This window comes from Prionailurus viverrinus, chromosome B1, assembly GCF_022837055.1.
Source record: "Prionailurus viverrinus isolate Anna chromosome B1, UM_Priviv_1.0, whole genome shotgun sequence".
Taxonomy (NCBI): domain Eukaryota; kingdom Metazoa; phylum Chordata; class Mammalia; order Carnivora; family Felidae; genus Prionailurus; species Prionailurus viverrinus.
Genome location: NC_062564.1, coordinates 133387900 through 133415820, shown reverse-complemented (window position 1 = coordinate 133415820; position 27921 = coordinate 133387900). Strand labels below are relative to the sequence as shown.

General features: G+C 41.5%; 1 protein-coding gene across 1 annotated transcript in view; it reads left to right on the top strand.

Moving 5' to 3' along the window:
* The first annotated feature begins 515 nt into the window (after positions 1-515).
* PKD2 (polycystin 2, transient receptor potential cation channel) overlaps positions 516-27921 on the top strand; it is a 51285-nt gene continuing 23879 nt past the window's right edge. Inside the window, exons 1-5 of the mRNA XM_047854966.1 lie at positions 516-1207; positions 8904-9017; positions 19332-19465; positions 21318-21568; positions 26216-26440. Coding sequence (XP_047710922.1) covers positions 607-1207; positions 8904-9017; positions 19332-19465; positions 21318-21568; positions 26216-26440 — 1325 coding nt within the window. The 5' untranslated portion in view covers positions 516-606. The remainder of the gene's footprint in view (positions 1208-8903; positions 9018-19331; positions 19466-21317; positions 21569-26215; positions 26441-27921) is intronic.

Sequence of the window (27921 nt, the reverse complement as noted above, 5' to 3'; positions counted from 1 at the left end):
CAAAGGGCAAGGAAGTCAGCGTTAGTAGTTTGTTGGTAGTTTTCAAATGAACTGAGGATTTCTTTGCCCCTACTGCAGACCAGCGCAGACTGGATATCGCTAGTCCACACCATCTCACAAAATGGTTTTCTCTCTTCTCTCTGTCTCCAATGTGGTAAATCGAGGCAGAAGGGGCTGGCGGTTAAGAGGGACCCAAGCATTATGTCAGGGTCACGCACGCAGCGACAGCTCCAGAAGCCCTGCCCCCCTCCCCGCCCCGCCTCCGCAGGCCCCCCTCCTGTCCAAGCCCCTCCACCCGCACGGAATGTGGGCGCCCGCCCTGGGCGCCGGCTCCACTTGGAACGTGGGCCCCGGCGCAGCTTGCCAACCGCGCCGTCCGCGGGGGCGGCTTCCTCGCACCTCCCCCTGCCGCGCGCCGCGGCCGCTGGGCCAGGCGAGGCGAGGCGAAGGCGGGCCGAGGGGGCGGGCGAGGGACGCGGGACTGCGGGGAGGTCGGGGGCGGGGAGCAGGAGGCGGCGGGCCCCGGGAAGAAAGGAACATGGCTCCTGCGGCGGGCTGCGCCGAGCGCGGCCCGGGGCGAAGGCGCGCCGGGCGCCAGTGACCGCGATGGTGAACTCCAGCCGCGTGCAGCCGCAGCAGCCCGGGGACCCGAAGCGGCCGCCCGCAGCCCGAGCGGCCGGCCCCGGCCGGCTGATGACGGGCGGCGCGGCCGTGGGCGCCGGCCTCGCCGCTCCGGGCGGCCTCCGCGAGCAGAGGGGCCTGGAGATCGAGATGGAGCGTATCCGGCAGGCGGCCGCGCGGGACCCCCCGGCCGGAGCCTCGGCCTCTCCCTCCCCGCCGCTCTCGTCGTGCTCGCGGCAGGCATGGAGCCGTGACAACCCGGGCTTCGAGGCCGAGGAGGAGGAGGAGGAAGAGGAGGTGGAAGGCGAGGAAGGAGGAATGGTGGTGGAGATGGACGTGGAGTGGCGCCCGGGCAGCCGGAGGTCCGCCGCCTCCTCGTCCGTGAGCTCCGTGGGCGCCCGGGGCCGGGGGCTGGGGGGCTACCACGGCACCGGCCACCCAAGCGGGAGGCGGCGCCGGAGAGAGGACCAGGGCCCGCCGAGCCCCAGCCCGGCCGGCGGCGGGGACCCGCTTCATCGCCACCTCCCCCTGGACGGGCAGCCGCCGCGAGTGGCCTGGGCCGAGAGGCTGGTTCGCGGGCTGCGAGGTAAGAGCGCGACCTGCAGAGGCTGATGCACAAACCAGCTGCGGGCGGCTTTCCGGGGCTCCACCTCGCATCCCTCCTGTGTCCCCGCCTCCCTTGCAGGCGCGTACCCCACCTCTGCTACTTGTGCCCTACTTCCGGTACCCATGGCGGACCGCCACTGCGCCCTTGTAGGTGCAAATTTATGGGATACCTCCTTCTTCTAAAAGAAGAAGGTGTGTCAGCACATTTTTACCGCTGGATCTACGTGAAAGCCGTAATAGAATGAAAGGGTACCTCTGGAGATTTTTCTTCTTGTAGAGAATGAAAAAACATTCTAATACAACTGACTGTGGTTGCAGCTGCATATCTGGGGCTTCCACTGGTCTGGATGTCCTATTGCCCCTCATTCCATTCTGGAAAGGGTTAACGGTAGTGTTATCCAAGTTATGGGAGGAGTGTCACTGAGTTGTCACTGATGTTTTGGTGATGTGTGTGGTTGTTTTGGGGAGAGCGAGCTGTTGAGATCACCACAAACAGAATAAAATAATGTCTGAGAAAAACAGTTGTGCAGCCACTTCTAATCTAGGCATTTTTCTGAAATAGTTGCAAAGAACAAGTTACATTGTCTAAAAAACTTGGTAGTATGTTTCTAAATAATTAAATCAATGTTCTTTGAAGTTCCAACAAATCAGTGGAGTCACCAGATACCAGCAGCGTGTAAATGTGTCAGAGTTCGGTGCGCCCAACTTTCCAAAAGGCAGGAAAGGAATTTTCAGATTTGCCAGTGTCTATTTAGAGGACACAGATTTTCCAGAAGCAGATAGGATCCTGTTTTTGCAAAGTTTTGTCAGAGGCATCCTTGGAAAAGAGTTGCATTTGCTCTCACCGTTCAAATTATTTTAATCTCCACTTTTAAGAGTTTCCATGCTCAGTTCTTTTGAAAGTTTCCCTTCCCCTCTCTTCCCTGTCAGTTTTGAAAATCTTGCACAAAATAACCCAGGTGTTTTTACAGCAATGTGATTGAGACCAAGTCAGTCCTTTACCCACATCCTAGTTCCACCACACATTGACCCTGTGACCTTGAGCAAACTGCTTATCCTCTCTGATCCCCAATTTTTGTTTTTCTTAAGAGATCATTATAATACTTAGTTCTTGAGTGGGGAGAATTAAATGAGATGAAACTTGTAAAATGCATAGCATGTCTCTGTCATGTTGTGAGTGCTTCATAAATATAAGTTAAATCATAAATTTTTAATTGTGTACACTTGGGTACTTTCATGTAGGTGCTTATGCTAGGTAATCTGACTCATGGTGTGGCAGGGAACAAAAGATCCTTTTTGAACAACCTATGTGAGTTAGGAAAAAGCCCTAACACTTTTTAAGGTTCAAAACTGTATCCAAACAAATTATATATTACTTTACCTTATTTTAAATGTGCATATTCACTGATGTGAGAGAAGTTTTTTATAAGCTAATGAATAATAAGTCATGATCCTTTTAACTAAGGTTAAGCGTCTGATAACACATTTAACCTTCTTTGAATAAACTAGATAAAAGAATATAATGAAGTGAAATATGTATCTTTGTATGAGTTTATATACAAGTTTATTTCTTCAAAAATTTTTAAATTTTTTAAATTTAAAGAAATTAAAAAGAAAATTGACAATGTATAAGCTCATAGTGAACTTCTGGTCAATGGTCTAATTAGTAGGGGAAGAGACTCAGGAAAATGTTAATTTTAGAAAATTTTAGAATAAATTTTATTTTCTTAAATGTTAAATATATTAAAAATTAAACATATACTTGTCACTTATTAAATAAGTGACATTTGATTTGTTGAATAATTAGCGCTGCATTAGGTGCCTCCCTTCCCCCTCCCCCCTCCCCTCACACACACAAAAGAACTAAACCAGCACCAGCACCATTTTCTTATGGACAGAAACCAAGAAAAGTAAACTAAATACCATGAATGAGTTGTGATTTTTTTTCCCCCTCATGGATACCAATGACAAAAACCTCACATGCAATATGTAAGTAGTACCCTAGGATCAAAGGCAGAAAGTATCTTGCAATTTATAAAGGTAGGAGAGATTACTCAAGCTTGGAGTGGTCTAGAGTTTCCCTGGGGGTCTCCTGCCTTCGTGGTTTTATACACTCACTCAGATTTTCTGGGCCTCAGTTCTGATTTATAAAGTGGAAGAGTTGAACTTAATCTCCAAAGTCTTTTCCAGCTTCAACATACTCTGTGTTGTTCTTTAATGACATGAATCCAATATGGACAACAAATGGTCATTTTTGCTCTTTGTACAGTAGATAGATCTACTTAGCAGAAGTAGGATAGTAAAGAAGAAATGTTTGAGGCCTGGTTGTGGGACACCTTGTGTCCAGCCAAGGAATTGAGAATTTATTCCTAAATATTAGGAAGTGGTTGCAAGTTTTTAACAGGACCAGAACATGCAGAAAGGGGATATCAGGGGGTGTGCTGTGCAGGAGATCTTGCACAGGGAGACAGACAGGAGGGCCATGTAGGAGGCAGCCAGTGAAGAAGTGGTAAAGATCTGGACCAAAGGCAGTGAAAGATGGCTGAAAGATTTAAAGACTGCCCCCAAACTTAAAGACATCCTCACTGGTCTTGCTTACTTTTTTTTTTTTCTTCAAAATCTTTAGAGCAAAAATAAAATCTGATACTTTACATGAGTTATCAAATTTTCTGAATTTCCAGAGTTGAATGTGTTCTATGGATGTATCAACCTGGTAAAGTCATTTCCTGTTTGTTATTTTAAACACCTATGCTTGGGGTTTGGGGTTTTTGTTTTCCTAGAGAAATCCTAAAGTACTGATTGTATTGGTCAGGGTAGGCTAAGCTACTATAAGAAATAGATACCTCCTCTCCCATTCACTATGTTGTATGATCACTGTCCATTTCCAGAACTTTTTCATCATTTCAAACAGAAACTCTACCAATTACCACATTCCCCTGCTCCTGGTGACCTCTATTCTACTTTCTGTCTCTGAATTTTTCTAATGTAGGTACATCATATTAGTGGAATCATATAATATTTGTCCTTTAGTGCCTGACTTATTTCAGTTAGCGTAATGTTTTCAGGATTTATCCATATTGTAGCATGTATCCACATTTCATTCCCTTTGATAAATGAATAATATTCCATTGTATGTATACAACACATTTGTTTATCCATTCGTTAGTTGATGAACACATGGGTTGTTTCCACCTTTCGGCTATTGTGACTTTCCCTTTGTTTTTAATCTAAACCTCACTCTATCACTTCTTCCTTTTATTATTTGCACTATAATTTTGAACAAATGGGATTTTGTATTTCCATAGCTGTGGAGAATTTTTTGAGGGAGGGTTGCTACTGTGGGGTTTGTGGAAAGGTTATGCTAGTAACAGAATTTGGGCAATCAACAAACATTTGATGAGAGTCTCCTTTGTAGTGGGTACTAGGAATACAAAGGTGAATTATCATTCACCCAACTCTCAAAGAGCTCAGTTTAGTAGGAGAAACAGATGTAAGTAAATAATTGCAATGCCAGGTGTCAGGTTTGGAAGGGACCCAATGAAGAGAGGGCCAGCTTTACCTGGAGAGGTCAGAGGAAGTGAAACTTGAGTTAACATTTTGAAGGATGAGGGGAGAATTTAAGGAGGGAAAAAATAGCAGAAGTAAGACCAAGCAAGCCTGTAGCTTCTTGGTATTTTTCCCTCTAAAAAGTTAGAGCTCTTGAGGGCTTTACATGTCAATCTGAAGATGATTCTAGCAAGAATGTAGAGAATGGGATGAGGTGCATAGTACTGGTTGGTGGGAGAATAGGTCAGGAGAGGCTTAAGCAAGAGACAGAGGGGTGAAAAGGCTGCATCCAAGGCATGTGAACTGGGATAGAGGGAAGCTGGCCTGGAGACAGAAGCCATCAGAATTGTGGACCAATTCCATATGAGGGTTAAGAAAAGGGCCTGTTTTAGGATGAAACCTATGTTTCTGGCTTGATACCATTAACTCAAACAGGGCAAGTAGGTTTCTAGACAAAGAAAAATCTCAGTGCATGGGGCATATGAGTATGAACTATCTGTGGGATATACGGTGGAGCTGGCTGTTATCTGTGGTATCTGCTTGTCTGGACCTCAGGAGAAGGCTAAGAATTCAAGATTCAGGAGTCAGTATCATATAAGGTAGCAACTGAATCTTCTATATTAAATGGCCCAATAGTAGTAAAAAGTCTCTTCCTTTTTTTTAAAATATTTTATTCTTTTTTTTAATGTTTATTTATTGAGAGAGAGAGGGAGAGGGTGAACACAAGTGGGGGAGGGGCAGAGAGAGAGAGAGAGAGAGAGAGAGAGAGAGAGAGAGGGAGAGAATCCTAAGTAGGCTCCACGCTGTCAACATAGAATACAACATGGAGCTCGAACTCACCAAACATGAGATCATGACCTAAGCCAAAATCAAGAGTCAGATGCTTAACTGACTGAGCCACTTAGGCACCCATCACTTCCCATTTTAAAGGTGGCCACGAAATTCAAGTAACTATTAGGAAGGATTGTGTTTGTCTTCCTAAACAAAGCCCACAAGTATCTAAGCACAAAAGAACAGGATTCTTTTATGATATAAATGCAATGAGAATTTGGTCAGGCTATTCACGGTGAAATCCAAATTCATATGGATTTGGGCATTTACACTGTTCTGAAATTTAGACCAACTAGATGTCAGAAGTAGGACATTTTTTCAGATTTGCACCTGTTTCTGGAGCTGTAGACAGGCCTCTTCCAAGCACTTTATGTGCTTTACACATAATATTGTAATTCCCAGAGCAACCCCACAAAGAGGTAGTCTTACCCCATTTTCAGATGAGGAAATGGAGCCTCATGATGTTAGATAAGATCTCACAGTTCTGAGCCCTCATTTGAACACAGCCGACTCCAAAATTCCACATTATTCCTCATTATTCCTCATTGTCATGATCAATGAGTCACGAGCATTCAGTGTATTTCAGATGGGACGGGGTTAGTGTAAGGCAAATGATCCACACTGAGTCCTATAACCATAGAACTGAAATATTCAGGATGAAATGATATGATAGCTGGAATTAGTTTCAAAATTCAGAGGAATGGGTGAGGGTTTAGATGAATCAAAGTTGGCATTGAGTTGATAACTGTTGAAGCTGAGTCAGAGATACATAAGAATATGAGGAGTTCATTATGTCATTCTCTCTTTGTGATTTTTTTTTTAAATATTGCAAAATAAAAAGGTTTTGGAAGTATGTGAATAAGACAGTTGCAACAATGACATTTTTTTCACAGTTATTTATGTTTGAGACACCTTTGGTGTTTTGGATTCTCCATCTCAGAGTTCCCCTATATTCATATCAGTGCCACTGCCCAGGGGAATATACACTGTTTAGATAATGTGCTCCAATTTTGGGCTCTGAAATTGAATAAGTGCCTTCTTAAACATGAGAGAAGTTGGATATTGTCTGATTGTCCCCCTCACAGCATGTTCTCCCTAACAGCTGGAGACACTTTATGTACTGAGCGTGAGTACCTAAAATGCCAGGCAGGTACTCCCTCTGTAGCTGGGCCAATTGTGGGAAAAGACAACAGCTGATTCTGAAGAATGCTGCCATTTGGGACATGAGCTCTGTCTTTATTCTTATTTTATCAGCTGTGCTAAACATGGAAGTAGTTGGTTACAAGACAGCAATTATTTTCTATTTGTGGATGTAGCCATTTCTCACCCATCAGAATATAAACAGGTCCCTGTGTTCTCAGACAGACCCTATATACACACCCAGTGGGGGAATTGGATGAAATTTTTAAAGCAATAAGCATTTGAGGAAGTAGACTAACTTAGAAAAAGTCAATGAAATGCATAAAGTATATTAAAATATAAATAAGGGGACTTTGTTTCTTTTTATTTGAAATGTTTCATTTGAGGGCTAGAATTAAATTGCAATAGGCCCTTGCAAGTTTAGCTTGAATAAAATTTGATGGGAGTTTGGTTTTTCTATTTATAGGTCGCAATACCATTTGTAAATATTAAGAACTGTGACTATTCCTTAGTGCATAATTGTTTATAAACCATGGGAAAGAGTGAAATCACTGACCAAGTGAGGCAAGGCAACAATCTTTCCTGATGATAAAGAGACTAGTAATCCCTACTTATGTGTATACTTTAGGTCTGGCCTCCAAAAGAAATATAACCAAAGAAAGAGTGTGATTGCATCCAGGGCTACTGAGCCTAATATTTGGCTGCCTCTGTGTTATTCTGAGTTGTAATTTTCCATGTCATCTAAATTTGTAATAATTTTTAAATATGATAGAGTTTGAGCGAACAAACATTCTGCTTGCTGCATTTCTTCTGAGTGAGTAATTCCCTGACAACTACCAGATCTTGGCAGAAGCAAACCTGGTCATAAGTCATGCTCCACTTTCCGTGTGTTGAAACCTGTGATGCGTAACACAGTGTCTTTGAATTCCGATGTTGATTTTCCTAAAGGAAATTTGAGAGAAAAAAGAAAAGGAAATGAAATATCCAAATTTAGGAGTAAAATTAATGTATTATTCTAAGGCTTAAAAAATACATAAACACTAGTGATGAAGTCATTTTTATGAAGTAAAAGCCTGGATACCGTTTCTCCCTGTTCTCTGTGTGGTGTCATGGTGGCTCCAGTGGCTGTGTGAGTTTCAGTGACTGAAGGGGTTCAACTCTGTGGAATAGGAGTGTGAGGCAGAATGCAGGGGCCAGGTTGGCTGCCATTCATAGCCGACCTAATCTAACTGAGAGGATTGAGAAGTTTGTCTTTTTTGGAAAATACTAAGTCTCTTCCAAGTAACCAGAAATGTGACTTTACCGCACTGTTCATTAATGGGGGTTTTGGATGGCCACCATGTCTGTCTGCTGGCTGAGTCCAAAACTGCGGTAACTGCCTCCAGCAAGCTCACGGAGGGTTATGTCATCCCACTTAGCCAGCCGAACACTTTTTCCATCTGCTAAAATGTGGAACATGGTTGCTGATTTTACTCTTTCTCCAAAGAGAGAGAGAGAGAGAGAGAAAAGTTGGATGATTGTTGCTTTTAATTTAAAGATGATATGTTAATTAGCATTTTAAAAATCTGTTAAGCTTAGCATGTTTAGTGTAGTCAGTCAGCATTGAGTTTCTTAAAGGACAAAGATGGGTACAGAGTAGAGAGATTTTATGCCAGCGTGCTAGAAGTTTAATGGATATTCCCCTAGTGAAATGATGGTCCAACCAGCCCTTCTTTTCATCAGGGTGACCTGAAAGGTATCATGTGCCATGTAGTTACATCATGTACTAACGGTTCAGTAATAGGATAATTGCCAGGTTGCGTCCTCCCCCCACACAGGAAGAGGTGATGTGTTTGCACAAGTATTTAATCTGCTCTTCTAGGCTGCCCTCATTTCCTGTTCTCTTCCTAAATTTTTATTAAGCCATTTTCTAATAGGATTGGGAGTTTAGACAATGATCAGATTGTCGCCTTGTGATTTGCATATTTGGGGGGACAGTAGAGGTTGATATATTCTAAAGTAAAAGGCACTCCTGCTAAACAATTTCCCAGTTACATTCAGAGCATGCCAAAAAAAAGTGCAAGAGAATCTCCCTGAAAGGTTATGCTATTTATTTTATATGTTTTCTCTGCCGTTCGTTATTTGAAAAATAAAATGTCATATTTTTCATTATTTTAAAGGTCTCTGGGGAACAAGACTCATGGAAGAAAGCAACACTAACCGTGAGAAATATCTTAAAAGTGTTTTACGGGAACTGGCCACATACCTCCTTTTTCTCATAGTCTTATGCATTTGTAAGTAGAACATTTCCTCCTACTAAAAGAAAAGTTTTGAAAATATTTGACCTGTCAAAACTATAATTGAAGGGAATTGTGTATGCATCAGAGGGGTTAATTCAGAAGTTCTCTGTTTTCAATTTCAATTTAGAATTTAGTAAAGCCCTCCTCTCTCCTCTGGTAAAGGTTAATTAAAATTCAGCATTATCTGGCCAGTTCATTGCCAGTTGTGACCATTTTCACTATGACACGCATCTCGCAAACTGCCAGACACCAAGAAACCAAGTAAAAGGATTTTTGCATTAGATTTCCTGGTAAATACACAGTCACTATTTTTACATCAATTAATGTAAAGTCTACATAAGAATTATTTTTAGCAAAACGGCTTTCCAAGTGTAACTTTCAGGAAATACAAATAATGTCACCTAATATTGGTGACATTTTATGGATATACATATACATATTTAAAAGTCCCAGTCTTTTGGATTTTGATGTGTTAAATGTGTTCATTTAGTTCTTAATATCTTCCAAATCTTCAGTGAGCACTGGACCTGTACTCTAAGGAAACTTACTGCAGTCTCACCTCTTTCTTCTTCTCTTCTTTCATACATCCATGCGTCCTTGGGGAAAGGAGGGGAGTCCAGACTTAGCCAGAAACAAGTCTTAGAAACCATTTGCTTCAGAGTCCAGAAGGTCATAGACAATGGGTTTTATCTTCTCAGTCAAAGAGCACTGAATGATGGGAGTCCTGTCCTGTTCTCTCGAAAGCCTTTTATGAGAACAGACAAGGAAGCAGATTTATGGCAACCGGGACCTCTTACCATACTCCTGGGAAAGGAGTTCATTCTTACCGTGCACACTTAGAAATGCTGAAAAATTAACGCCAATCTTGAAAGGACTCCCCTTCTTTTTATATGGAAAAAATCAAAATTTAATCAACAGTTTGATAATGCCATTCCTAGTACATTAAAATTGACCACCTTGAATTCAGTTGACTAAGTGCAAAAAGCTTTTTGAATTTATCAGATTTATAAAAGGAATAAAAAAGGTTTCTAAGTTGAACATAAAGGATTGAGGAAACATTTAAGTTTCAGTTGTAATTTTAAGAAATTGAATATTGATTGGGGTGCCTGAGTGGCTCAGTCAGTTGAGCGTCCGACTTCGGCTCAGGTCATGATCTCGCAGTTCATGAGTTTGAGCCCCACATCGGGCTCTGTGCTGACAGCTCAGAGCCTGGAGTCTGCTTTGGATTCTGTGTCTCCCTCTCTCTGCCCCTTTCCCACTCATGCTCTGTCTCTCTCTGTGTCTCAGAAAATGAATAAACATTAAAAAATTAAAAAAAAAAAAGAAATTGAATACTGATTTATTTACTATTCCCACACACAGTTTTTATTAATGCTAGTCAGCTCTTGACGAGCTTTAACAGGGAATGACTTCTTTTTATATTTTCTGAGACTTTGCATTTCCAAGTGGGAACTTAAGCAAAAAAGAAGTTATTTAAGCTACAAAGTTTGTATGTGTCAACAACATCCATCTTCTTGGTTTTTTTTCTGTTACTTGTTTAGAAAGGAAATGTCATTAATTATTTTTTATTTTTATTTTTTAAGTTAATTATTTTGAGAGAGAGGGAGAGAGAGAGAGAGGAGAGAGAGAAAACACGAGTGGGGGAGGGGCAGAGGGCGAGAATCCCAAGCAGGCTCCATGCTGCCAGTGCCAGAGCCCGACTCGGGGCTTGAACTCAAAAACAGCGAGATCATAACCTGAACTGAAATCAAGAGTTGGACACTTAACTGACTGAGACACTCAGGCACCCCTGTCATTACTTTTTAAAACATTCTATCTACGATAGAAATGCTGAAAAGCCTGAAAAGATCTATTCATTACAATAAAAGTTGTAAAGGCAGAGATGTGGTATCTTTAACTTTTATGTTCTAAGCTGTTAGAGCTTAGAATATTGAAGGAGATTTTGCTCCCTGCATAGGAGCTTAAATATTAAGCTACAGTGGCCTTAAATATTAACAGGTTGATTGGGATCATTGTTAAGTTTTTTTAAGCGTGACATAGACACATACATACATATATGTCTTATGCAAAATGTAAGTATCCCTGTAAGTAAGTCTAGGTTTTCTATGCCCACCCCCCGCCCCCATACCAACTGCTTGAGCATCAGAATCACCAAGAGAATTTTTTTTTAAATTGCTGTTTTCCCAGATCTGCTAAATCAGAGCCTTCTAGATGTGTCCCAGAGAAGTGAGTTTTCAGATGCACTGACAAGTTTGGGATCTAGGCCAGATAAATAAACCAAATAGCTAGAGTTTTAGGAAACATGCCTTAAGGCATATAATTAGGGTTCTCTTGTTTATTGTAGAATTTTTAAAGCTTTTTTGTTCTTTTTCACACTAATCACATTTTTTTCTTGTACCAGTAGCTACATATTTTACATAGGCAAAGTTTTATTTTCAGAATATTGTAGAATCTCTGGTTAAGAAGGGATCTTAGCAACCATATGATCAAACCTCCACTGAATGCTAAAATTGCACTCCAGCGTTCCTCTCAAGTGGTCAGGCATCCTATGTCTGATTGAGTAACAGTTTCAAGTTAAGGGACTTACTTCTTTTAAATAATTCATTTCATTTTTCTATGGCTATGTTAGAATGTTCTTCCTTATATGAAGCCAAGTCTACCCCTGTCTAACTTCCTCTCTTAGTGCCCCCTCCAAGCCCACCTTTACCAAGTACCTTTACCAAGTTCTCCAATTTAGCCTATCAGAAGTTTGGAGACAGCCATTCAAGTCTCCCTTAAGACGCCTCTAGGTTAAGCCTTTTCAGTTCCTTTAACTGTTAATCATGTCATTGGCGATATGCCTTTGAGTACCCACACGATAGAAATTCCCCCTGCACATGTTCTGTTTATCAGGTCCCTTTGAAAGTACAGTAGCTCCTGCCTGTGTGGCTCAGTCCATTAAAGCATCCAACTCAGCTCAGGTCATGATCTCACAGTTTTGTGAGTTCTAGCCCTGTGTCAGGCTCTGCACAGCTCCAAACCTGCTTGGGATTCTCTCTCCTTCTCTCTCTGCCCCTTCCCCACTTGCACTGTCTCTGTCTCTCTCAAATAAATAAACTTTAAAAGAAAGAAAGTATAGTAGGAACCTCATGATGAAAGAATGGAAAAAGTGGGACTATGAGTGTCCTTATTCAGATACAAAGCTGTGGCTCCTGCGCCCTCCCATCACCTGACCCTTCACGTAAATGATTCCTCAGTCTCTTCCCCCCAAACTATAAATCACTGTGTCCCCCAGCTAGTATTTGAACACTTCTTCCTGGAACATAGTCCTGAAAGGACTTCCCTTTCAGCTCTGTTAAATTCCATCTTATTAGCACCTGCTTATCATTCCAATCTGTTGAAATTATCTTGGATCTGGAGTCATTCATGTCAGTATCAGCTATTCCTCTTGGCTGCACTGGATCAATAGAGTTGATATCATCCATGTTCTTATCCTGATTAATTAATAATAAATCAAAAAAAGTTTGGTCTAAGAGCATCATCCATTAGTGAAAGCTCTTTGAGTGGAGTTCACTGAATTATATTATCATCTAGGTCAGAATGTTCAAGAAATAGGTTAATAAGAAAGACTTTTTCTTATTAATGCCCATCTGAATAACTCCATCATTCTTCTGCTATCAGCTGTTGGCCGAATCAAAAAGGAAATGAGATAAGTAGACATGATTTATTCCTAGCAATGCCTTACTGGCTCCTAGTGATTGAACCCTTTCCCCATTGCTCAGAAACCATCTCTTTAATTTCTAGTTTTAAAATCTTGCCAACAGTATCAATATCAGATGGCCAATAATATCAAACTCATTACTTTGTGGGTATATGAGAGAATGTACTTAGCCCTATGCCTTGCACATGGGAAGCTCTTGATATGAAATAGATAGGGATCTGGAAGGCAGTTTGACACAGTAGGAAAAGTATAGATTTTTTTTTTTTGCATCAACAGAGATCTGAGTTCAAATTCCAGCTCCACTACTTATATAGTAGGTAAGCTTGAACTAAGTTATTTAACCTTCCTGTATCTGTGAAATACTTATTTTGAAAGATTTTGTGCAGGTTGGGAATAATACACCAAAAGATCCTAGGTACTGTCATGTGAGAATAGTAAAAGCAAAATTCTTCCCAGAGATCGTTGACCGCGGCCGAACTCTTTTATCAGTAGGTTCTAAGAAGTATAGGTTCTAATTGTTTGAGCATTTGAGCCTAAGTGTCCCTCAAAGCTTATCTTCCATTTTATCAGTGTTAGTTCTAAGCGCTTGTATCTTTAAAATCAGTCTGCATAAACCCAGAGGAGAGAAATAACATGGGGACTAGGTAATCCTATTTTCTCTGTAATTTAGAATTTATTCTTACTTGAAACCTAAGGTTGCTATGAATCTACCATCAAAATATTTATTTTTATATGGGTTACTGTTATAAATAGTAAGAGTATTTCTTTGTGTGACTTAGATGCTAAAGTTAAGGAAAGGAATAAATATTATTAAAGATCTTTGGAAACGGCAAAAAAAAGTCTTTGGTGAATCTGTGATAAAAATACATTTGCCTCTTCTTTTTTTCTGCTCCCTCCAGTCTTTAAAGTTTCTCAAATTTCCTATGTTTAGACATTATAATGGAAATCATAAAGAAAAGTTAGTTGAGTTAGCATCATAGAAATGTAGTTTTTGTACATGTCACAGAAATAGATAAGATTAAAAGGCAGAAAACAATTGTAAAGAATATTTACAAGAAATATTACAAAGGGTTAATACCTTACCACATTTGTAACCCACAAGTCACTGAGAAAAACACCAAGGCCTCAGTAAATGTTTTACAGAGTAGAAAATAGAACATATTTCATAGAGTAGAAAATGTAATCAGTTATTGTGAGGAAGTCTTTAACTTTAAACTCACTAGTGTCCAAAGAAGTAATGAAATTGGAGAAATGAACAACATTGTCCTAAAATAGCATGATGTATCTTAGGACAGGAAGAGCCCTTCTAAGAAGTAATCTGTGTGTCTCCATTTCTTCTTCTCTGGAAGAAGATATTCTAGTATTCTAAAAAAATGTTAGTATTCTAAAAAAATTAAAATTAAAAAATGCTTCTTTAAATTTTTTTATTAAAAAAATTTTTTTTCAATATTTATTTATTTTTGAGAGACAGAGAGAGACAGAGCATGAGCAGGGGAGGGGCAGAGACAGAGGGAGACACAGAATCCAAAGCAAACTCCAGGCTCTGAGCTGTCAGCACAGAGCCTGACACAGGGCTCAAACTCATGAACGGTGAGATCATGACCTGAGCCGAAGTCGGACACTTAACCAACTGAGCCACCCAGGCGCCCCTAAAATTAAAAAATTCTTAAGAAATTAATAGTATCAAATCAACACATTGTACACCTTAAATTTATACTATATTATATGTCAATTATATCTCAATAAAAAGGAAATGAATATTTTATTTTACTTGTAAAAATCTTGCAAGGATGGTTGTCTAATCAAGATAGTTTTCCTCATTGCAAGAGAATCCATGGAGACTCACTGTTGATAACTAGGTCAGGGAAATCAAAGGCCATGGGTTAATCATCACATTGGTGGGAAGCTAGTTCAATTTCCGGTGACAAACATTCCAACAGCTTCTCACAGCAAACATATTCAGTCCTAAGATCACAGGCTGTAGTCCATGGAAAGTAACTGTTAAAGACTGCCTATGCCCACAAAGCTCTCTGTCCTTTTCAGTAAACTGAACAAAAACCACATGACAAGAAATGTGTATTTATTTTTCTATAAATATTAATTTATACATAGTCTGTACTCCATGTGCATAGCTTTCTCTTCTTTATGTCTTTGTGATAACATTTATTAATACTACATATCTTTCTCTTGTTTCAAAAGAAGAAGTAATACGAGCTCAGTATAGTCATTTGCAAAAGCACCTGTGTCAGCCTTTATCCCTCAAAGATTTCCATCTCAGTGTGTTACTTACTATTTCCTTCAAATTTTAACCAAAACTGAATTAAAATATTTGGAGGTTTTAGTAACGTTTTTTCACCTCTCTTGTTTATTCTGTGGTCTCACTTCTACTTCTTGAAAGGCCTCACCAAAGTCACTTAGGGACTTTTTTTTTTTTTTTTTTTTTTTTATTTATTTTGAGAGAAAGCACAAGCAAGGGAGGAGCCGAGGCGGGGGGGGGGGGGGGGGGGGGGGGGGGAGGAAGGGGGGAAAAGAATCCCAAGCAGGCTCCGCACTGTCAGCGCAAAGCCCAACATGGGGCTCAAACTCACAAACCATGAGATCATGACCTGAGCTGAAATTAAGAGTCAAAGACTCAACTGACTGAGCCACCTAGGCACCCCACTTAGGGACCTCTTAATTGCCAAATTTTAGAGCTCTTTTCAGGTTTTTCTGGCATTTGGCTTTCTAGAAGCTTCTCTTTGGCTTCTAGGACTCCCTCTCTTTCTGTGTTTCTCCTTGCTCTATTCACTTTTAGTTTTTTTCCTTATGAAATGTGTTTAGCCAGTGTATTCTCTGCAACTGGATCTTTGGCTTTCTCTTCGGGGATCTTTTCCACATTCTCAACTGGTACTTGATGCTGGTGACTCCAGGTCCCCCCTAGACCTTGCTCATGAACTACAAACATTGTGCCAACTTCTATCAGGCATCTCCACTGGTGTATCTCCTAGCAATCTCATCCTTAACATTTCTAACCCTGAACCCGTCATCCTCCCCATCCAAACTTGTTTCACTCATGTTCTCTCTGAGTTAATGTGAACATTGCCCACATGATGCCTCTCCCCAAAGCTACACGTCATTCTAGATGCTTTCCCTCACTTTTCTCATTTTTCCTCTTTAGTGCCTCTCAAATCTGCCTTCCTTCATACATCACTGTTGTTCCTATTTTAACCTTTATCATCTCTGTCCTGGATTATTCATTTATTCATTCAGTCAACTGTTCAGTAATTTAATTAAAAACAGATTTAGGCCCTGCCCTTAAATGCAGAAGTAATATGAAACAAGACAATCGGGGAGGAGGATTCCCCTACAGACAAGGCCTCTCTGGGACCTAAATTAAGAGTGGGAGCCAGTCAGATGCAGAGAGAACTTTATGAGTGAAGGTTCTGAGGCAGGAAAAGCTCAGAACATTCCAGAAACTGAAGACAGTTACTAAAGAGAGTACTATCAGATAAGGATGGAAAGGTGGTCAGGGGCCAGACCCTATAGGTCTGGTAGGCTTTGTAAGGGGTTTACAGTGGAAAGCTGGGTTTTTTAAGTAGAGAAGTGACAAGATTTATTTAAGTTTTAAGATGACTCAGTGACCTTAGACAACATTGTTTAGTATCTAATATCTGCACTTTTAGGACTCCCAGGCACTGCTCCAGATTACTGTCTCTGAAACCAGATTAACCCAGGTCATTCTTCCATTTAACATGCTATAATCCCTCAGTTTCAAGATAAAGTTTAAAATCTTTACATAATAAAGACATTATACAGTCTTTGCTTACCTTCTTCAGACCTGCCACTCCCTATGACTTCTGTTACTTCAACCACACCACACCACTGTGAGTCTCAGAAAGGCCTTGACCTAGGCTGTCACCTTCTTGGTCTGTTCAGTTCTTCCTCATCCCTCAAGATCAGCTCAAGAGGCAGATCCAGTGAGAAGCCTTTATCAACTATCCCACCTCCCTGAGCTGTGCTGAAGTCCAGGCCCACCTCTTTCACTGCAATCCTCACCTTGGATTGCCAGACTGGTTTATGCACCTGTCTCCCTCAGCACAGAGAGGGCGAAAGGGATGCTCTTAGGCACATCTCAGAGATGCCACATAGGTGCTCTTACAAAATGTTGACAGCTTTGCGCATTTTCACTCTCTGTCTTGTTTGCTAGTACTTCTTGCTCCCTAACACAGAACTTTTCCTAATATGGACTCATGGTACAGCTGACTCCTGGAGTGTATGAAGCTGTCTCTCAGAGATATCCCATGGAGAGGGTGCCTGGGTGGCTTAGTTGGTTAAGCATCTGACTCTTGATTTCAGCTCTGGTCATGATCTCAGGGTTGTAAGACGGAGCCCTGCATTGGGCTCTGTGTTGAGGATGGAGCCTGCTTGAGTTTCTCTCCATCTCCCTGTGGCCCCACTCCCACTTGTGGGCACACACTTGTAGATGCTCTCTGTCTCTGTCTTTTCTCTCTCTCTCTCAAAAAAAAAAAAAAAATTAAAAAATAAAAAAGATATCCCATGGCTTATCCCAGGGCCTGGTACAAGGGAGGAACTGAGTTAATATTCGCTGATTCAATGTGTTAGAATAATCATCCCTTCAAAGCTAGATGGCATTGTTTCTCTAGATGTCTGACAGATGGTGCTAAATAGTCAAGGGGACGCATCACTTCCCTTTTAGTGAAGCGTGAAATTTCATACAGGTCCTGAGAATTTCAAAAGCAATCGATATTAAAAATATAGGAAAGTAAGAGAGCTACAATGTTTAATCAGTGGCTAAAATACTCACATTTATATACATAGAGAACTATTGCATATTTATACATCAAAATATTTAAATCATCTGTCATAAATCTTTTTAAACAATAAAACCCACAGGTAAAAAATTTGAGAATGATCTATATTAATGAGTCAATCCAAAGCAAATTCAAATTTCAAGTTAACTGAAAAAATCAACTTAATAATTTTTTATTCAGCTTCGGGCATCCTTCACTTCTTTTCTTTAGCATCATATCAGCTTTGTTCCCTCAGCTGTCTCTGGATCCACAGAAAGCTTCTGTAGAGTTTATTGTACCCTGTCCATCCCTCTATGGGAGCTGGCTGGACAATGCTCTTCCCAGGGATACTTAATAGCTTCTCTTCTTGAGGACAGAGATCACACCTTGCTTATCTTCATAAGCACTCTGTCCCATAAATATGAATGGATTAAAAGTCTAAACCCTTAACTGTGGCCCAGTACAGTTTTGAGAGGTGGCAAGTCATGGAGCACTTGAAGAGGAATGTTCTTACCCTAATTTGTGGGTTGCAGGAGGACAGGTGAGGGAGCCTAAAACTAAGGGGACTGGAAAACATTCCTTTCCCTCCAGATAAAATAGATATGCCGCATGATTGTATGTATTTACTGATCCACTGACTGCTCGAGGTGGACTCTAAAACACACTTATGTTTGAATCACTATTATCTGCTCCTCTTTTTAAATAATCTTAATTATCTATGCTGCTCAGGTGGAGAAGCGAACTATATGAGGAAGAGATTTTATTAAATAGCACTTAATCCCCCTTTTAGTGAAGGGATTACAGGGATAACCTGTAAGTTATCTTCCTACCTCCCTCTAGGACCATTAAGAATGAGCTGATATAATCAGAAAATCTTTATGGAAGGAGTATAGCTTGAGTTTAGAGGGTTCCATACAAGATTTGATAGGTAGATGGGAGGAAGATGTGTCTGTGCTAGCATCCTGCCAGGAAAGGGATGGAAAACTCAAAGTGGTAATTAAAGAACGTTTAATGAAGGCCCTATGTCCAAAGGTGGGGCAGGGTTATGGGAACCAACAAGGGGAGTGAGGCCCTCAGAACAGTTACCACCTCCAGGCCTGAAGGGACAAGGGGAGGGAGTGGCATGGCATGAACCCAGTAAGGCTGTGGGAGGAGAGATTCCCCCAGCAACTATGGCCAAGGTTAGAGGGTCCCCTGCCAAAGTGCATCCAGGTGGTGAGGGAATGGAGGAGGGGTGGAGGAAACAAACCCAATCTATTTTTCCTCAGCCCCCCCCCCCATTTCCTGTTCTGCCCCCTATGGGCCAAATGCATGGGATGTCAAAGGTCAAGGGAGCCTATGTGGTACCATCTGTAGAGGTCAGCCACAGTATGCAGAGCAGAGAAGGGTGGAGAATTGATGTAGAACAGAGAATCGCCTGCCCGTTTTATTGTAGAGAGAATAACAGCATATGCACAGCCTCAGGACGAGACACTCAGCATGGCTTCAGTAGGAACCCATGCAGATCAGCCTCCCTGTGTTGAGGGGCTGATCTAGGTGGGGAGGGGGAGATGAAGTTGAATAGCCATGTCCCAGATGTCAAGTAAAGGCACTTGATCTTAATGCTCTTTAGTAAGCCAGTTTTGTTTCACATAAGCCAATGTTAATTTATTTCTTTTATAGGCTTGAGAGCTAGGGAGAGATCCTAGAAGAATGGTGAAGGGAAGGAAGGCAAGGGACAGAGCAGACTGTTTGTGGATACCTACCCATTCAGTGGGAGTGTACTGGTAAGTGTGTGGGTTCCCTCACAGGGTTTATGTGGCTCTTTCTGTGTTCCAGTGACCTATGGGATGATGAGTTCCAGTGTGTACTACTACACCCGGATAATGTCACAACTCTTCTTGGACACCCCAGTGTCCAAAACAGAGAAAACAAACTTTAAAACTCTTTCTTCAATGGAAGACTTCTGGAAGGTATTTACAAATGACTTTTCTATTTTTGTTTTGTTTTGTTTTGTTTTTGTAAATGACTTTCAAAGTACCTCTTTATCATTGAAAATTATTCATTTGGCTTCATAAATTAATTCACCAGTATATATAGGATCCACTGTGTGCCTAACACCGAGTGAGATGTAGGTTATGGTGAGTTGTTGGAAGTTATGGTCCAGTTGAGAATCTTGTATGTTTCTTGCAGCATGTTGAGTGTTTCATACTTTACCTTCTTTAGTGCCATAGTAACCACACAAGGTAAGTGCTAATGTTGTGCCCCGGGTGGTAGATGAGGAGACTAAGACTCAGCATGCTTACACATGGCTAGGGAGTATGAAAAATGGACTTTTTTTCTAGCCTGACAGGAACTTCTTCACCCTAGTCTATAATTCATTCATCCATTCTTGATTCAATAAATATCTGTTGAGTATCTCCTAGATATACAGCCTAATAAGGGAAAAATTTGGTTATTTAGTCTTGCTTTTTTGTTTGTTTTTGTTTTGTCTTTTGTCTCCTTGTTTATGATGGCATATACTCTAGAACAGCACCTGATATAAGGCAGGCACTTTCTTTCAGAGATCTCTAATGTGAAACTCAATCCAGCCTTCCCAAATTGCACAAGATCCAACATAGTAGCAGAGGATAAGCTATGAGTGATACCATAGGAAAAATGTTAAACTGATCTGGGAGGTATGGTGCTCAGAACCTAGGAAAATTGGAAGGGAAATTAGAAAGGAAACAATTGTTTCTTCCTGCAGAGATGCTTTCTAAAATTTTTATTAAATGCTGGGGTCAGAGCTGGTGGTTGTAAAGATAGAGGAAACTGGACCATGTGGACCCATTAATATTGATGCCTAATTAGGCATCAGGAATTAGAGTCTATTACACATCTTGGCATCCAAATACTTGCATCCAAAGCCACTCTTGTATAATATGAATCTCTCCCCACCTCAACAGAGCAAAGCAATCCATCTCTGTTGATTGTCTGATAAGGGTAAGACACTGAGAAACAGCTTCTTTTTCCCTACAGGCACACTAATGAGAGACTTCTCACATATACACAATTCCATGGTAAAGCAGGGGGAGGGGCAGTTAGAGTTCACAATATGACAAAATAGTCCAGACACTTAAAAGATCCACCAGATGGCAGACTGGTAATCAAAACTGTAGTCTTTTCCTCTCCAAGCAAGTTTGGAACCATGGTTGTGTGGGATGTTATTTTAATAAGGGAAAAGTAAAATGATCACAGTTGTGGATTTATGTAAACCACACCCCCCACCTTTAGTCCTAGGCACCAAGGGTAGCAACCATATAAAAAAATGGATATATATTTTTTTAATGAGTATTATAGATGCAGGAACCTTGGCTCAAAGTTGGATCCTGCTCAAGGCCTCACAGCTAGTAAGCAGGGGAGCAAGATCCAACCCTAATCTTTCTGACAGAGAGACCCACTCTTGTCATGCTACCATGTTCACAGAGTTGCCAAACTGTTGGTCATGCAAACATTCCAGGAAAGTGCAATGCAAGCCGCTAAGCTTGGAGCTTTTCAAAAAACTTTTCAAAAAATGTTTCCTTCACGGGGTGAAGCCACCTGGGTGGCTCAGTCCGTTGAGCATCCAACTTTGGCTCAGGTCATGATCTCATGGTCCGTGAGTTCAAGCCCCTCACTGGGCTCTGTGCTGACAGCTCAGAGCCTGGAGCCTCCTTTGGGTTCTGTGTCTCCCTCTCTCTCTGTGCCACCACCCCCCACCACCACATTCTCTGTCTCTGTCCCTCTCTCTCTCAAAAATAAATAAACGTTAAAAAAAAATTTTTTCAATGTTTCCTTCACTTTCAGTTCACAGAAGGTGCCTTATTGGATGGGCTTTACTGGAAGACACAACCCAGCAACAATACTGACGCCGACAACCGGAGCTTCATCTACTATGAGAACCTCCTATTAGGCGTACCACGTATACGGCAGCTCAAAGTCAGGAACGGGTCCTGTTCTATCCCCCAGGACTTGAGAGATGAGATTAAAGAGTGCTATGATGTCTACTCTGTCAGTAGTGAAGACAGGGCTCCATTCGGTCCAAGAAATGGAACAGCGTAAGTGTCTGTGCCCCGTCACCATGCGTCCTTGCCTCTCACTGACATACATTCATTCATTCATTCATTCATTCATTCATCATTTGTTCTCTAACCCCAACCAAGGAGAAGATGCTGTAAGTGAGCCTTCAGTGCTTACAGTTGAGGCGATAGCCAAATTGACTTTTGGTTTCTCAGGTTTTCTCTACTTTTTACCCCCTTCAATTTCTGCACACAAATTTTTCAACAGGCTAAATTGTTGACACATGGCCCACAAGAAAGAGGCTATTTGGGCCTTTGGTGGTTTCTTTTAAGATGACTCGTTCCTGTTTTTCTAGATCCATTGATATAATTCACTAGGTTATTACTGGAAATTATTCTGGTAGAGAAATTCTCATCTTACTAGAATTTACAAATATATCTTTGTTCATAGTACAGTTATTTAAAGTGTCTAATAAGCTTGGGAGGCAGTTTTTTGTCTGGTTTAAAGCCTGTCCTCTCAAAGATGTGTTTATGATGTTGAGTATGTATTGTCATTGTGGGTATTTGCAGGGATTTTTGGTATTCTTTTGTAACCATACTTAAAATATCTTGTGTATTAAGGGAGGATAGTCATTACTTTTAGAATTATGGTAGTTACTATAAAGATTTAAGAAGAGCTCTCAAGCGGTCCCAAGGTGGCCCTCTTAGGGTCACTGCCCCTGAGTGAGTCATTATGGTTAGAAGTGTCTTCTAAACTTTTCTAACCTAATTCTGTCAGTTCCCCTAGATCCCTTTCTTGGGAACTGAGACACCCACACTCCAGATTTGTCAATTATACAGTGGGGGCAAACAGCTCTCCAATGATCAGATTCTTTGTTTATCATCCGATGCATATTTTATTTAGTCCCAGGGTCCGTAAGGAACAAACTAGGTAAACGTCAGAAGATTTAGCATAAAGGGATTGAATCATCCCAAAGACATTTCTTCCAGGTTTGGTAATGATTTTGTCTACTGCTCCTTTTTCTAGTTCCTGCCCTTAAACTATGGTACCTTGTCTAATATTTTACTCAATTTCATATCATCAGTGAGAGAAATGGATACAGCTACTACCAGACGCTACTTAAGAAGGGATTTCATGCATTATCTCATCTGCTTTTCACAAAACAACTCTGAAAATAGGTGTCATCTCTGTTCTGTAGATGAAAAAACTGAAGCTCACTTACCCAAAGTGTCACAGCACTTAAACCAGTTTGACTCCAAAACCCATGTTTCTTCTAAACCACATTGCTTCTTCTCTATTAATTACACTGTTAGGGTGGCTCCTTGCCACCATCAGCTCCTTATCAGCACTCCTGCTTCTTGAGGGTGGGGACTGTATTTTGTTCACTGCTGTATTCTCAAAGCCTTGAGCACTGCCTGCTGTCTCAAGCTACTCAGTAAATGTCTGCTGGAGGCATGGGTGAGTGGGTGATTTCCATCTACCATGGATGGACTGCCATGTGTCTAAACCACCCCTTGATTCTGCCCTATTCTCAAATTACTCCCATTCCTCCTTCCCTTGAACTCCAAACTTCTGGCAAGAATAGCCTTCACTCGCCACGTCCATTTCCTTACCATTGATTCACCCCTTAAAGCTTAAACCTGTGCTTTGGACATCTCTCTTGGAAGCCACCAGTGGATTTATTGAGTTTGCCAACCCACTTACCCATTCTTGATGTACATCGCATTTGGCATCTCTGCAGAACTTGGCGGTGTTGATTGCTCGTTCTTGTGACTTCTGAGAGTGATGCTTGAGTTCCCTTCATTCTGTAATCCTCCTCTTAACCCCTCCCACTTCTGTCTTATTCCTACGTTCATTCTATATTCAGATCTTTTCTTTCTGTACATTTTTTCCCTTGACACTCAGTTGACTTCCTCTCTCATCCCTATTTGATAATTTATCATTTCTTCATCAAATGTACCGAGCGTTTACTTGTGCCAGGCATTTTCCCAGTGAGGTCTCTTTTTTCTAGAAACGCCCTTGGTGCTGGCTAGGGCAACAAAACAGCAAGAAACAAAACAGAAACAAATCCCCTGTCTTCACAGAGCTTGTGTTCTAGTGACAGAAAACAAAAAATAACACTATATCCCACCAATGTCCCACCAGCTCCTATAATTCAGTCTGACCAAACTGAATTCCTCACTTTCTTATCGGGTCTGTTCTCCTTTGCATTATTCAAAGAGTCTCCAATCATTTTTCAGATGTCACTTCTCCCTTGCCCCAACTTCCAAATCAGAGGCCAAGTTCTTCTGATGGTCACTGCAGTGTCCTATCTCTGTCCTTCCTGTCTGTCTTCCTATCTTCCTATCACTGATCTGGCTCAGGCCTCATCATGTCTGGCCTATTGCAGAGACTGCTAACTGAGCTGTGTTAGGTTCCCCAGGCCCACACCCTGGTTCAGGGATTTGTTGGAAGGATTCACAGGATTTATCATCTAGTCATGTTTGTGGCTAAGGTTTAATGCAGTGAAAGGATAAAAGCAAAAGCAGAAAAAGGTACAGGCATGTGGGGCAAAGTCTGGAGGAAACAAAGTGCAAGCTTCCAAAAGTCCTCTCCTGGTGGAGTCACATAGGACATGCCAAATTCCTCCAGTAAAGAGTCCTAACAATATCTGTCAGAGAGGCTCATTAGAGACTCACTGCCTGAGGTATTTATCGGCTCCTGATCACATAGGCAGCCACTGTCTGGCATGTACCCAAATCCCAGACTCCCAGGAGGAAAGAAGGTGTTGAGCATAAGCCACTGTGTTTGTACAGACAGGCTAGGCACAGTTAGCCACTCTTATGTATCAAAGTTTTATGTCAATATAGGGAGCTGTTTATTAGTCAAGGTTCAGAACAGCCAAGGCCCAACCTTGCAAGCAGGCCTTCCTAATAAAGGGCCATCTCAGACCTGCTATGGCAACTTTTCTGCACATGAGCTGTCTATTCCTCACCACTCCAGTCTTTCCTGCAGCCACCAGAGGAAGTCCGTTCAGTGCCTCTCAGAAACCTTCCCTCAGTGATTCCTTCGTGCTTGCTCTTCACAATCTGATCACAGTCTACCTTTCAACGTTTCTTTCTTCATCATATGGGAGCTGAACTCAACTACCAGCTGGATGCCTTGTACTTCTCCGGCCTCACCTGGCTCAGGCTTGAAAATGCCCTTCTCAGCCACTTAAGCCTGCCTGAATCCTACTTATCTTTCACAGCCAGGTCTGCTGCAGCTTCTTCCCAAAGCTTTCTCTATGCACCTTTGCTGTCGCCGGACCCCAGACAAGGATCTGCCAGAGCAATTTCTCTATACTTCTCTGTTGGATTTATCATCCATCTACCTTGTATTTTAATTGTTTAATTACAGCTTTTATCTTCCTACTTACTATAAATGTGACAGGGAAAGGAACTTGGTCCATCTTTATATCCCTGTTAATGCGAAAGAAGCCTCTGGTTCCTAAGAGAGCCTCTCTCAATACTTGTGGATTAAACACCCAAATGCCCTGTGGAGTATTGTTTAGTTCAGTTGCCAACAGTGGTACTTGATGAACTTGTACCTCTTGGCTGCAGTTTTCTCTGGGAGCCTAGAGTCATCTAGCCCCTGAGTATAGTTACCCAGGGAAGGCAGCTACATAAACTAAGGGCTAATAGCACAGGTTCTAGAGATAGTCCTGGTGTAGGCTCCTGACAATACCTTCAAAAGCATCGAGATTTAATTGACCTCACTAAGCTTCAGGACCCTCATACCTAAAAGGGGGATAATAAGTGTATAAGAATTAAATAAGGGGGTGCCTGGGTGGCTAAGTTGGTTAAGCCTCTGGTTCTAGGTTTTGGCTAGATTTAGTGTAAAGGGATTGAATCATCAGGTCATGATCTCACAGTTCGTGAGCTCAAGCCCTACATCTGGCTCTGTGCTGTCAGTGTAGGGCCTACTTGGAATTCTCTCTCTCTCCCTGTCCTGCTCACATACTATCTCTCTCTCAAAATAAATAAATAAACTTAAAAAGAAAATTAGAGGCACCTGGGTGGCTCAGTCAGTTAAGTGTCCAACTCTTGGTTTCGGCTCAAAGTCATGATCTCTTGGTTTGTGAGTTCAAGCCTCACATTGGGCTCTGTACTGACAGTGAAGAGCCTGCTTGGGATCCTCTCTCTCTGTGTCTCTCTTCTCTCTATCTCTCTGCTCCTCCCCTGCTTGTGCTCTCTCTAAAAAAGAGAAAGAAAGAAAGAGAGAGAAAGAAAGAAAGAAAGAAAGAAAGAAAGAAAGAAAGAAAGAAAGACAGACATTTATGAAGCACTACTCCAAGCACATTACCCAGCTTGATAAGATTTACAGTTATTTATTACATACTCTATCTCACCAGGAACCAACTATCTTTATAAAAAAAATTTTTTTAACGTTTATTTATTTTTGGGACAGAGAGAGACAGAGCATGAACGGGGGAGGGGCAGAGAGAGAGGGAGACACAAAATCGGAAACAGGCTCCAGGCTCTGAGCCATCAGCCCATAGCCCAACGCGGGGCTCGAACTCACAGACCGTGAGATCGTGACCTGAGCTGAAGTTGGATGCTTAACTGACTGAGCCACCCAGGTGCCCCCCAACTATCTTTATAAATGCCACAAGTGTTCCACTGATTTTATCTGTTTGTTTTGTTTTCATTTCATGTTTTAATTAGTTGGATATACACAAGTGAAGAAGACTTGAATGGGAGTAGCCACTGGGGAATGATTGCAACCTATAGTGGAGCTGGCTATTACCTGGATTTGTCAAGAACAAGAGAGGAGACAGCCGCTCAGGTCGCTAGCCTCAAGAACAATGTCTGGCTGGACCGAGGAACCAGGGCAACTTTTATTGACTTTTCAGTATACAACGCCAACATTAACCTGTTCTGTGTGATCAGGTGTGTACCAAGGGCGCTGGTCCCTCTCACCTCAGTGTCTTTGTATGTACATCCTAGTCTTGAGATAGACCAGGAGACCATTGCCTCCGGCTGGCTAAAGGACTGCCAAAGATCAGAGCTGACAGCAAGGGAAGGGTGAAAACCAAAGGCTCAGTGGGATAAATATATTTGGGGAAAGGGAACTAGAATCCTAGAATATTATGAGTTGGAAAGAACCTTAAGACTGGTCCAGGTTTATCCCAAAGCTGGAACCTTCTCAGAAAAAAAGCACTATGTTTTGCTAACATCTCTTTTTACTCATTATAATGATCAATGCTATATGATCTGTTACCATGGCCTCTGGCCATCAAACAGTGACTTGTTTCCCTGAGCTTCCCCCTCTCAAATGATGCCCATGCTATCAGAACACAAGCACAGTAGTCAGAGGGTATGCCTAGGTTCAGTAGGATACCCAGGTACCTGTTAACACTGAGATTCACCAAAGGCACATAAAATTCCTTCTACAGATCCTGTGACATTGCCACCACGATCACATTGGTTAGCAGTGAGGAAACTAACAAAGACCTACTGGCTTGTCTGGGGCCTATTGTTCATTCATCCACTTATTCAGCAAACATTTATTGGACACTTAATATGTGTCAGGTACTGTTCTCAGCACTTGGGCCACATCAGTGAACAAAATAAAGATAGTTGCTCTAGCAGAGCTTGTGTTAAACCAGGAGGAGATAGATAATAGACAAGAAACAATAAACAAAAGAAACAAATAGTAGGTTAGAAGGTAATATGTGCTATAAAAAAAGAAAAAAGCAGAACAGGGCAAGAGTGCACCCACTTTAATCCTCCTGGTGAATGTATCAGCAACACCCAGACATCACTGGCATGACTTACTTTCACATATATCTACCTACCAAATAAGAAGCATGAATTCTCATCCTTATTTTGTGATCATTTTTGAGGCTTAACTCAAATCTGCTTTACAAGGCCAGTTGGATTTTCCCAGACCACTTATTTAACAACTTTCACAGGAAATGATGTCACATTAAGTCAAATAACAGCTATTACTAGAAATGATTGAATAATGATTGCAATTATTATTGAACTTGTCCTAATGATTTCAGGGCAAATAGAAAGAGGATAAAAACAGTCAACTCAGGCAGTCAACTCTGATTGACATTTAAGGAAATATCTATTTATAGAAGGTCTTGAGTATGTCTTTCACTTCCTTCCCATACTTTAAGAGTGAATATTGTCAAGGCAATTACTTCTTTTCTGTATGTTGCTGCCTACGTTTCTGGAGAAGTTAACAGATGCAGGGCCAGAACAGGACAAAAAGAGATTACTTCACACACACAAGCTACTTTCTGCCTTCCACATTTACACTGAGGCTATCACGAGGCTCGCTGTTTCTGTATTGCTCTCCCAGGTTTTTGTTTATTGCCCCTGGTCTCCAACACATCAAATGAGAAAAAAAAACAAAAAAC